Consider the following 13599-nt stretch of genomic DNA (forward strand, 5'->3'; position numbering starts at 1 on the left):
GTCGGGGCTTCTCGCGGTTCTTCGTCAAGTTTCACTTCCACAACTGCCGGATGCAGAGTTAGACTTGCTGTCCAGGGTGGGTAATTCAGGTTGCTTGTGTCAGTTTTGCCAGTTTCACTGCTGGGAGTACCTTAGCCTCAGCTGCGCGTCTGCTCTACACTTGTGGTTCGCCGTAATCTCACACAGCTGTCACCAAAAGTTGTGGTATCCGCCGAGGATAAATGGCAGACACCGGAGTTCAATTAGATTACGGCAGTGTGACAGACGTGGACACCTTACTATAGAGAAGCTACGCTTCTCTAGCATTCACTAGATAATAATCAACATCTATTTCAGTTGTCACTTTATTGAAGGTTTAAAGGATACTAAAGCTATATACAACAAACAATAACTACATGGATAGGAATAAATAATCATAACATAAAAGCATTATAATACATATACAATAGTCAGTTTGGGCAATCATGATCCCCCATCCCTGGAAAGGGTGGGGGGAATTAAGAATACAGTTAACCATAATATAAATACATATGGATTAGGAATAAAGATAGTTAAAGATAAATCATACAGTAAAACATAGATAATTGCAATGGTTAGGTAGATGGCTATCCCTGTCTGGGGCAGGCAGGATAGCCCATGGAGCAGCACAATAGGTAGATAAGCATAGAGGGGTTGAGTGGTAGGTCTGGGTACTAAAGAGGGAAGGTTTGATGATTACTTGTGACAACAACAGTCTGTGTGGGGGTGATTCTATCAGGTGAGGGCAGGTTTAGATCCTTTATCCTCAGGGTTGAGGTGGTGCTGATAACTTGGTGGTTGAAGGGGAAGGTTCCGGTGCTTAAGATGGGAGAGGGAGGGGTAACACCCCTCCCTCCATTTGCAGGACAACTGAGAGATGAAATCAGTACCGTTATCTGACATATTTTCAGGTGGCTTTACAATTGTAGAATAACAGGATTTAGCTAGGTGCGTAGCATCACTATAATGTCTTGGTTTCTGCATGGTCCAGAGCTGCCGCATACCACAGTACCCCCACATCCAATATTTGTTTTGCTGATCTAAACAGTACTGGGGGTCGGGGGTGTCCTAAACCCTCAGAAAATAGCTAAAAAGCAAATCTGTGACTGACTTGTATAATTTTTTTGGTTGGGGTAGATGTTTCCAGAGAGTCATATCTTTTAGGTGAATAAAAATAGGCTAAAACCTGTTTTCAATCAATTCATTAATTCTTTGAAAATTTTAGACAAATCAATGTAGCGGTTTTTTATATATCAATAGACAAATAAAAGTATTAATATATTTTAGCACTTAATAAACTTTTCTAAAACTTTTGTAACAATATTTTTATAAAGTTTTTAGGTAATAAAAAGTTAGATTTACAATTGTTCAGTATAATTAGATATTTTTCTTAAATTTTAGCATCAAGTCCGGGAAGCAAAGAATAGTTAATTCTTTTTTTCGTATTATAAACAGCTTTCAGCGGATATAGAATTATGATTGTACATTTTTATATTCGTAGATATAATACGATGCTATACATAGTTTTTTTTCGTATGGATGAGAACCGGTTCCTATCCACCGGATTCGAATGAATACGAGAAAGGTGTTTTTCAGTATATTTAAAATCTTGCCACGGACAAACGGCTAGACTCACATAATTAAGACCGTCACTGAATAATATAGAAATAATACGTGTTTATCTGTGTGTCTGTCTATACAGAAGCATCTCGTTACATTTGCAATCTACCTTATCATAGGTCCTAAGACCTAGTTAAGAAAGGGTTATAACTATTTTGGGGTAGGGTACCACAACCATCACAAGAGAAATCGCCCTTAGAAAAAAAAACCTATTAAAATTAGTCAACCTTTCATCAAGTGCCCTAAATGCATTTAAGGGCGTAGCCACTAGTATAGAATTATTATGAAATAGCATAGACCCAGTAATGCAAGCAAAAATCTGAATAAAATTCACGTATCGAAAATGGAGTCAGGTTGTAACGGTTCGATTGATGTAGAATTATAGGCTGAGCAGCCAGCTGTTTGATAGAATGCAACAAAAATGCCCTGCTTCGTATAACTGGCTTGATCCAAATTCTGTTATTTCACACAACAAAAGTACATTTTCTTTTTATATTTGTAACTTTTTAGTAAAGATGAAACTCTAAAATAGACATTCTCATTTATTTTTCTGTACTGATTTTTAGCCTTTTGTTGGTTAAAATCATTAAAACTAATATTTTTATTGGTTTAAGGCGCATTTTTTGGATCATGGAAAGAAAACGAAGTAGCAGGTCACAAGAGCTTTTAGCACCTGTGGGGCAATCATTAACATTTACCTAACCTAACTTAAAAGAACCTAACAAAAGCTAATGTGATAATAAGACGAAACCCGCTACTTCGTTTTCTTTCCATGATCCCATTTCTTTTGAAAGCTTAATTAAATACTAACGTGGTTAATTTTTAAATTTTTTGTCACAATATTTCTTTGATATAATATTCTGAAATAAATTTGCTATCTTCAGTTTTACCCTAAAGCTTAACAAAACTTCGCTAATATCAAACATAATCGCTCTTGTTTATGTTTTATTTAAGAAAATTTATCTTCCTTTTAAGACTTAAAACGTTAAAAACCTAATTTATGTTAATACTTATAAACATCAAAGATAATGTATACCCGTACAGTTTTCTTTTATTTTAAACCCGCGACTGTGGTATAACACGTAGCGCATCCGCTCGTTGTCGGGAAGGTGATCGGTTCGTATCTCGGCCCGACACCGAATCATCACTAAAGACGTTATAAATGGTTTCTACTGCTGCTATGTCAGGTGCGCGGCATAAAGGCCCGTATGCACTGTTAGGACTTCTCAGGTAGAACAATTTTTATGACGCCACATGGCTGATTTTTTGAGACACTTTGTAAAGCTTCACACCGCAATCATAGGGCAGACTATGTTTGAAGGTGTGTAGAGAGGTCTAGAACCCGAAGCGGCACCAAGCCCCCTAGAGTCATTCTTTACTTAACTGGTGAATTTGTATTTCGATATCATGCGATAAGGTTTTAACAAAATTTTTTTTTAAATATATATAATTTACAATCGAATTTTTGAAAGAAAATATTATTCTTTTCTAAAAGCGTTGCTTTTCCACAGTTAGGGTTGGTCCGTACGTTTAGATTGATCTGATAGTTGATTTGAGAATGTTAGAACCATTCTATCCATGTTAAAATTTACATGATGCTTCAATAAGTAAATATGAAGCGCATCAAATCTATAATCGCTACTATAAAGTCAGCATTTCCATTTAAACATGTTTTTTGACTCTATCCTTTATCTATAACTAGCGGCTTTGCCCCTGAGAGGTTTGATTATTTTAGATTTGATAGAAAATTTTTTTTAAAAATTTCTTTGGGGGGGGGATTTTTTTTTTTTTTGGGGGGGGGGTGGGTGGGTAGTCGACCCTACTATTTTAATTTTAGTTTTAAAAAGAATTTTTTTTTGGGGGGGGGGTATTTTCATTTTTGGGGGGGTTGGGGATGTCCCACCCCCCAATAAAATAGTTATAAACCTTCCCGGGACCTATGAGAAGCTACCCTGTAAAAGAGAACCCGATCGGTTAAGCGGTTAGCGAGATCCTTCGCTACAAACAAACAGAAACACAGACAAACAAACAGACAGACAGACAGACATCGTTCTACTTTGTATTATAGATAGATAGAAAGTAGAATGATGTCTGTCCGTCCGTCTGTCTGTCCCTTAAGATCTCAGTAACCACTGAACATATCAGATTCTACTCTTCAGTGAATATACCTGGTCCTGTGGTGGTTTTAAGCTATTTTCTTAGGGCCTGGGAAACCCCCAAAAATTAAAAAATCCCCCTTATTTTTTTTTTTTTTTTGATGATGGAGATGAAGATGCATCACATGTACTACATTTTTTTTAATTACCTCTTTTAGCAAAGCCCCTAGAGGCTAGGGGCGAACCCAAAATTAAAATTCCCTCCCCCCAAAATTTTTTTTCAGAATTTTTTCTATTTTTATATATTTTTTTATACTTTTTATATTTTAAACTTTTTTTTTCTTCTTTCAAACTTTTATTTATCAAATTCAAAAAGATTGCAAAGTCCCAAAAAGGCTAATGGCAAAGAAATATTTAAAAACATGAAAAAAGAGAAAAATATTGAAGGTTTTGAAATATATAAATGAATATAAAAAAATATAAAAAGTTATAAAGTGTTATATAAAGTTACAAAATACAGAAAATATCTAAAAAATGTAAAAAAAAAGAAAGAAATGTAAACAATATTTTTGAAATTTTCCCCTGAACCTTTAGGGAAAAAGCCCCTAGAGTCTAGGAGCGAAGCCGCTAGTGATTTTAAAAGTGATTACATTACGATTTTTATAAGAAGTGAAGCATCTCTAAAATCAAGTTTAAATGTAAGTTTATACTTGTATTGTATTCTGTAATTTAGTGCTGGAACACTAAAATTGTTCATGTTTAATTTCTAGAAATTCTCTTTAGTGGATATAGGCATCCATGTTTAAATGTGGCTTATCAGCAGTTCTAACAAATAATTGAATCAGCTTTCTGTTTCTTTATTTTTCGTCATTGAGCTTATATGCACTTTTCATGTCATGGTTCTAGTCTAATAATAGAAATTTTTTGATCATTATTATTTAACCTGGGCACGGTTTAAAGCTATTTGATATAGAAAATAAAATATAAATACTCTTCATGCGAATTTTAACTATACTCTTAAACCAAAATCGATGGGGGAGTGGGTTGCAACCGTGTTAGTCTATCAGCAGGGGGTGTAGGTAGGTTTGATCCTTAGGGTGTAAGACAGACATCCAGTGGAAGTCAATGGACGCCCCCTATCGGCAGATCAATGTCGTATCATATTTTTAAGATTGAAAATTTTATTGTATAATTGTTTGCAGTTTGATATAGATAGAGCGTTTGACACAATAATAATATAAAATATTTTTAAAAATGAGAATATAGCAAATTTTAATTTTTTAGATTATATCGGTAAAAGGTAAAGTATAGTATAATAAATAAACTTTTATATTTATTTTATTTTGACATTAATTTATTTGTTTTTAGGATTGAAACATTTATATTCTTCCATTCACCGATCTCCGGCTCTCCAGAACACACTCCTATGCAGAGGTAGAATTTTCTTTTCATTAACCTATCCCTGCATAATAGGGCGCCTGGAAGGTGATTGGTTCGAAACTTGAAGTGCTCGCGTCATAACAAGACAAAATAAGTGTACCTACTGTTGCAATGTCAGATTTGCCACATTTACACTAGGATACAGGGGAATGCCAATGTCAAAAGCAGGCGCGACTCTTTACCATGCACAGTTAGGACTTCCAAACAAAGGTTTTGCAATCAAAGAGTTGGTTGTCTTTTACTCAACCTTATATCCCGGGATTAGTTATCCTTGGTTGTTGGACCTGACGTTAAAGTGTCAAGGACAGCACCCTCGCCCGTATGAGGCAATTAAGTATCGTGGTATAATTATTATCCTCTATCTCGCAATTAGTCACCAGTTTAAAATATTGATATATTTACAAAGTAATAAATCTTGTCTTATTCATGAATATTTTTAAACTGTTTTTAAACTATTTTTGAATGGGGGGTCAAAAATATACTAGGACAACTATAGAATCAGACTGCAGAGCCCAAATTTGAATTAAGTCCCCAATAAACTTTTTTTGGGGAATTTAAAAATTAATTTTTACTGTTGCTCTGGTCATTTTTACCAGATCAAAAGGTCTTTTTTTACTTCGTGTAATATTGTAACTTAGTGAACAATTTTATATAATTCACTTTATACTGATACAATAAAAAAAACATTACTCTGTTCAATGGAAATAATTTTTTTTCTAAAACAATTAATTTCATTGAAAAATCTGACATAATACAATAAAAAACATAATGCTGAATTTAAACCAATTAAAAATTAGAATTTCCGAAAGAGTGTTTTCACAAAGTGACTTATTTCAAACGTAGTTAAATAATTTTATTTAATAAAAATGACAAGAATGAAAACCCTACTCATAAAAGATACATACTTTTTAAAAATATTTTTAAAAATATGTTTGAATAATCTTATTTTATATCATATTTGTATATGTGACAAAAATAAATTTGTTGTATTGCATAAACATTTGTTGTCATCTTAAATTATTTAACCCTTTACAGCCAATTTTTATGTGTTTTAATGTATAATAGACATGAAACATTTTTATGTTAATTCATTGATATATTGTAAAGAACTAATTTTTAATTAGTTTTGATAGATAAAATCAAAAGACCTAACTTTACTGTATACTAGCATACAATATTTACGAAGCAAGACACTCTAAAAGCTGAGTATTTTACCCACAAAGGAAAGAAACATCACGATTCAGTAAAAATTATTTAATCCATAGTAAAAAATAAACATTAAAATCCTAATAAAAATTGATGTGGCCAATTGTTCTCATTTTTGGCTTTGCAGTATGATTCTACAGATGTCAAAGTATATTTTTAATATACCTTTTAAAAATAGTTTAAAAACAGTTTAACTTTCATAAAGTTTTGTAATAAATTTCAATTAAAACTTAGTTTTACATATTCTTTTAATTAAAGTATTACTCGGTTTTGATATTTAGTATATCAAGTTTTTATCGATATTAAATACAGAATTTAATTTTTCATTAAAAAATCTCTATTTCTCAAATGAATAATTATTAATTTTTAAAAGATTAAAAATTTTAATTTTAATCAAATTATTTAATCATTATTTGATAAGCGAATAAAATAGTAGGATTATTAAATTAAATATTTTCATCTAATTTTTAAAAGCTGTTCTTGAATTAGGGTCTGTCCGTACAAAGATTAATAATTAATTCCTGTAATAGTTAGGTGCGATTTGCAAAATTCTTTAATTGGTCACAGAAAGTACGTGATTTTAAACTCTGAGATGGGTTTTTGAAAAAAGAATTCCGCGTTTTTTTGACATTTTTTAGACATGTCGAATAAACAGAATATACAACTATTTATTTATTTATTTCGCTTTTGTTGGTACGGCTTTCATAGAAGAAAAACAAATTATCTTAAATCTATTTTTGCTGCATATTAATTAATGCATCTTTTTAGAGCTGTATTAGACATTATACAAATGACTAAAATATTAATTTGAAAATTATGAATTCTTTAGTTGTATACTCTGTTGGCATTTACATAATAATGATTGATTGAATGAAGACGATATCGTCTTCGTTCAATCAATCAATGTCTAAAAAATGCCGGAAAAACGCGGCATTCTTTCTCAAAAACCCATCTCTGTTGATTTTTATACTTTTATCTGATTTTGAAATAATGTTTCATAGAACTTTACATAGGTCTCGGGGTGGTTTTCAGCTAATTTATTTTTAAATTCAATATTTATACTATTGACTTTTCTCTCCTAGATGCTAACGGCGCATCCACAACTAAGATATAAATTGCTTAAATCAAATTTTTACATTGCACTGGTGTGCTTTTACTTTTAAGTATATTATTGTTAGCTTATTGTTGCGATACTTATGTATACTGTTTAGATTTGATCCACTGGATGATAAAAAACTACAGACGCTTATCAATAAGAAAATATTTACTCATCTTAGGTAAGCAATTATTTTTAGTTGTGTGTCTACTGTCGGTCTGTGTCTATTAGCAATAACCAATAGGTTTACTCTTATTTCAACAAATTATACTGTTATATTTGAAAAAGGATATTAAAAATTTAATTCTTAAATGCAAATTTAATTTATTAAACTAACTCAACTCTCAGAGATCTTAACTGTAAAAATTGATATTTGATAAATAAAATTACCCTTTTTCAGATCAAAATTTTTGGTTGTAATGTTGGGACACTACTAGTTTACAACCATCCAATCTAAATTCAATATTCTAGTATTCTTATTTCCCCTTGGAGTCAAGCTAATAACAATCACAAAAAAAGCATTAAAAATTAATTAGTCAATTTTAGGAAATTTATTGCCAAGTCCATAGACTCAGAGTCGGGAAATCTTCCGCTAGGAAAAACTGTTTGGCTTTTTTGCTAGTAGCAAAGCTAAACTACAATTTGTACGTTTGTTGAAAAAGAATGTGTAATTTTAATATTGTGCTTTTCTACGGACAAAGGGTTGAATGACAAATAATACATCTCACCCATCAGAAAATCAAACCTTCAAATTCTATACCTATATGAGTGACTACTTTTTCTGTTTTTTTCCTTATGAATTATTTTCGACAGATTTTTTATAAAATGGCTTGCTTAATTGCATCAAAATCCATGACAGATCTATATAGGAAATAAACGTCTATGAATGAATTCGAGTCTTCCAATAGTAGTGTTTAATACTCATAGTGCTCCAATAATCCATAATAATCTCTCATTGACCAGAATGATAAGACCCATTATTTTACTAAAGTATCAAATTTCTATTCATAAAATAGAAAATCTAAATTTAAAAATAGTAAATCAAAGAAAACTTAGTTTTAAAACAATTTGATACTAGCGACGCGTCTATAATGTGTTTAGATATTAAACTAAAATTTAACATTTAACTAAACATTTTAACCCTTTCAGGACGATAATTTGAAACAAAAAATACTAGGATCCAAAAAAATCTTTAAGAAAGAGAGACAAAATTATAAATAGGGTTTTAAATAAAAATAATGAAATTAATAAAGATGGAAGGAAAGGAAAGTGAGAGAGAGGGACATTTAAAAATGAATAGAAAAAAAAAACGAAATTAAAGTCGTAGAATCTTTATGTGTAGTAACTTTTTTTTTGTAGTTGGGTTGATATTCAGGGATTGTACAATAGAAGGAAAATATTAATATTCAGGGAGAGGACAATGGAAGACAAATATTAATATTCAGTGATAGGCCAATGGAAGAAAAAGATTAATATTCAATCTAGCCAATAGCAGGATAATTTTAGAACGCCGCCTCTAGTTAGGAAATATACAAAGGTTTAACAAATATAGAAGATGAGCAAGCCGTATTTTAGATCTTAATAGACACCAGCTTTTACAAACTAAACACTTGTAAGCCGCATTTTTTAGCATCTGCATATTGTCAAAGATCAGTGGGGCTAATATTGCAGTTTGCTGCTTGATAAAGAAGGCTGAGACTTGACATTAGAAAAAAATTTAAAAAGCTAAACAGTTGGGAATTATAGGAGAGGAAAGTTTGTTCCTTTTGGTTCAAAGGTGTTCTAACCTACAAAGAGTTGGAAATTTAGCCAGGTAAACATTTTAGGTGTAAAGCTGCTCTACAATCTGTGTGTCTTTCCTTCTTTCAGTTGGTAACGTTGATCTCCAATTGGTTCTCTTTCCAATACAAATACACTACTTAATTTCAATAAAATTAAACCCTCCCTCAAAACATTTAAAACTCCACAATTGTAATATTTCTCCCGATTTTACGGATCTTTTTAATTGAAAGTTAAGCAGGTATGTTTTAAATAGGATAAAAAGTAGGGAATCATAGAATAAAAAATGGATGGACAAACGGAAGAAGTAACTAACAGAGCAGTTGTTATAATTATAGACATAAAGAAATTACGAAACTTTCATGGAAACTAGCTATGTAGTATTTTTGTCTTTTGAAGCAGAAAAGGCCGACAGACAGACAAAACAATGTTTAGACTAGCTTCACACAGGCCATAGGAAACTTCACTAAAGATTTTTAAGTAGTCTATCTAAAAGAGCAGTCAAGAAAATAACATTTCCTAGATAACATTACGGACCGGCTGACGGAGGGACAGACAGACAAGGTGAATTAGAGAATACCTCGCACAAAACAATCTAATAGATTAGATTTATGAATTGTTTTAGATGGGCTATATTTGATATGGATCGAGCAATGGCTACTCTACGACTCCTGTTTAATTGGACAAGAATTGAAATTGAAAATAATGCTGTGTATTAATTCAATATTAAATACCAACTAGAAAAGAGCAATTATTAAAGCGTTACTATTTGGGAATATCTAAAGTTAAGTCTATGTTAATAGGCACTTGAACAGTTTGTACTTATATTAAAAGTCGTGCAATCAAATGCTGGGTTGTCTGTGATTGCTATTATTTTTTAAAATGCCTCTATATGTGAATCACTTTCATTTACCATTTATCTAACTTGATGATAAAATTTTTCAAGATTCAAGTCACCCAACCAGTAATATAATTGAAACAAGGATGACAACATCCATAAAAGCGAAGCCCTGAAAAGGTAGGACAAACGGACATTAACACTTGTATAGTGTCAAAACTGAAAAATCAGAATATAAATGAATAAGAGTCAAAGCATAATTGTGAGTAAATTTGTTGAAAAACTTCTCAATACAGGATAATGTTTATGGACATACTTACATTTTTAGGACTTCATTATAGAGTTGCTTTGCTTATAATATTGTACTTTGTTGTCCTAGGAATCAGTGTACCAAAAATCAGAACAATCGGATAATTATATCACATAAAAATTAGTTGTTAAAAATGTGAAAAATCAACATGTTTAAAATGGACGTACGGACATTCTGGTAATGATTCTAGAGTTGCTACGCTTTCTAAATCGTACCCAACTACTACAGGAATCACCATGCAAAATTTAAAATCGATAGGACAATTCTAACATGCCTAAATTAATGAAAAAAGCTATCCATCTCAGACGTACGGACGGACGGACGAACGAACGAACCGACCGATATGTAATTGGAAACCAGTCTAATATATTAAGAACTATTGCATTATACATATATTTAGTTAAAGGGAGTGTGAACGTAAAAATTTCTCATCTGATTATCAAATCTTAACATTTACTAAGCACATTTCACTACACTGATCAACCAAAAATGTCCTATTCACAAAAATATCCAGAAATAATGCCTTGATTTTATGGTATTTTGAGAGGGAAAAAGGAAAAAACAGGGAAAATCTAAACGTTTTTGTTTCTTATAATGTTTGTAGGGATATTTAACTTGTCATATATAGTTGAAACAATTTACTTACTGTTAAGGATTTATTTTATGCCATAAAATTGCCAATTCGTTTTTTTATAACGTAGTAATTAGGTAATAAAGACATATTTTAAATTCGTATTATTGACAAAAAAATACCTCACTGTCTACAAAGGGTTGAATCTCATAGGTTATATAAAATAATAATATCCTTTTTTATTGTGTTGAACAATAAATAACCCACTTTGGAGAATTAGTTTACACTTTTATCAGACTGTTTATAAAGAAATATTGCGTCTTTATTATTTACAAATTTGTAATTAAAGGTAGGCGAGAGATGGGCCATTTAAAGTTAATTGGATACTAATAAAAAACCTGTTTCAGGCTTTGTTATTGTATTTGGTTTTCAATAAAAAAATATTGCTTATTTTATCAATTTCTATGTAACTATACATTGGATTAAAGCAAGGATTATGTTAAAAGTCAGCTTAACTGTTAGGAAAAATCTAGAACTATGTGAAAAAGTTTAATTTTAGCTATAATGGGAGAAAAAAGCAATTTAATGCACATTTTATATAATACGGAAAATTTCTTCCTTTCCCCGTACCTTATAAAAATCGTCGGAAAAAGCCGTTTTTTAAGCAAACAAAAGCGCGTTTTGCTCTATCTGTGAGATATTATGAATGAGATAATGTTAAGATTTGATATTAAGATGAGAAAAATTTACGTTCACAGTCCCTTTAAGTAAGATGATAACTAATTAAGAGGGGGGAAGTTTATCCACATTTGCGTAAACAGTGAGTATAGGCTTTATCTTTGGACTGAGAGGATAGTTTATTAGGGATAAAATCATTCTATATGATGAATTTTCTCAAGTTTTGAGATTTTTTTTGGATAGGCCTCCAGGTTCAGGAGCTGCAGGCTTCCAGCTGGTCTCTGGACAAGTAAAAATAAATTTTTTTTTAAGAGATAGAGGTTAACTTATAAAACAAAATATGCTTCTTTTTTCCTAAAATATGATTGAGAATAAAATTTTAAAATATGCATATTTTGTTATATAAAATTACCTCTAACTCGTTTTAATTTTTAAGCTGTCCAGAGACCACCTGGAATCCTATCCAAAACATCTTAAAAATTGGGAAAATTTATTCTATAAGAATGATTTTATCCCTAATAACCTATCCTCTCAGTCCAAAGATAAAGCCTGTACTCACAGTTTGCGCAAATGTGTCAAAACTTCCCCCCCCCCCCCTCTTAGAATAATTTTGAGCACTTGTTATTAATAATTTATGATATTCTGTTAAAGCTGAAAGATTTTATATCATATATATAAAAAAGTCTAGAAGAATATTGAAATTGTTCTTATTCTTAAGTTTATTTAAAGGTGCTTAATTACTATTTGGTTGAATTGTATTGTGAGAAATAATTTGTTGGATTTTATAGCATTTAATAAGACCTTTTACTTTTAAATTTTTTATTTACTTAGTCAGGGCTTGGCAGCAATAACATTTAAATATATATATCAGTGGCCGATTGCAGGCGACTATTAGAATGAAATACAATATCAGCTTTAACTTCTGAGCCCTGGTTTGTTAGTTAAAAATATAGTAATTTTACTAGCAATATTATTTTTTGTGTTTCTGTTTCAAAATTGTAGTTTATTTGAGCCTAATACTCTTGATCTAGAGTGGTGGCATAACCACTCTCTGGAAAGGATACCCTCCCCTTTCCTCTCTCGACCTCAAGGGCAATGTAACCCTGTCAGATCTCTGTGAACCAGCCTTTAATTAATCAGTTTTAATTGCAGAAAGGATGATTTTTTTTCAAGAGAGCTATTTAGGATCAGGGTTGATTTTTTCCTTGGGTAACTTCTTAATATTTCTTTCCGTGTATCTATTGTAAATCTCAATTTCTTTTGTGATAGAGCTTAGCATTTAGTATGTGATATAATTGTTAAATATTTAAATTCTAAAAAATTATTATTTGTTTGTATAGTTATAAAATAAATAAATACTTTGTATGAAGTTCAACCTTTATATTGAACAAGGATGAAAACTTCCATTAGTAGCGAAGAACTCAGAACATACAGTACGATATAAATACTTTACTTGAAATTTAGGGCAACAAAATCACCAAGATTCTGGATTTTACCTGTTTTTCAAAAATATGTTAAAAACGAAGCTTTACTATAATTAATTGATTTTACTTTGCTATGTGGTTCCTGGTAAAATTAGGTACAATTTATTAAACTCCTTAATAGTGACCATTGGAAACGCATTGATTTTTGAAATATTTTACTAGAACATAAATTTGAATATGAAATATGAAGTTGTATAATTTTGAAGAAGAGATTTCCAGGAAATGAAGTTAAATATTTCTATGTCCGTATGATATGTTGGGCTTAGCTTTAATGGATATTGTAATCCTTGTTAAAAGCGAAGCTTTTCTAAAATTAGGGTCGGTCCGTCCGTACGTCACAGAGAGTTAGCTCTTTTCGTTAATTTAAACAGGTTAGAATTGTCCTATCGATTCCAAACTTTGCATGATGATTCCAATAGTAGTTAGGTACAATTAAGAAAGCGTAGCAACTCTATAAACAATA

General features: G+C 31.1%; 1 protein-coding gene across 1 annotated transcript in view; it reads left to right on the plus strand.

Moving 5' to 3' along the window:
* The window catches only part of LOC145319181 (uncharacterized), a 46787-nt gene extending 33851 nt beyond the window's left edge, over positions 1-12936 (plus strand). Inside the window, exons 21-25 of the mRNA XM_080161095.1 lie at positions 5103-5168; positions 7592-7657; positions 8023-8069; positions 9220-9289; positions 9881-12936. Of these exons, the coding sequence (XP_080017221.1) occupies positions 5103-5168; positions 7592-7657; positions 8023-8069; positions 9220-9289; positions 9881-9974 (343 nt within the window). The 3' untranslated portion in view covers positions 9975-12936. The remainder of the gene's footprint in view (positions 1-5102; positions 5169-7591; positions 7658-8022; positions 8070-9219; positions 9290-9880) is intronic.
* The last annotated feature ends 663 nt before the right edge of the window (positions 12937-13599 follow it).

Source organism: Acartia tonsa, chromosome 5, assembly GCF_053477335.1.
Source record: "Acartia tonsa isolate MP-2025a chromosome 5, ASM5347733v1, whole genome shotgun sequence".
Lineage (NCBI taxonomy): Eukaryota > Metazoa > Arthropoda > Copepoda > Calanoida > Acartiidae > Acartia > Acartia tonsa.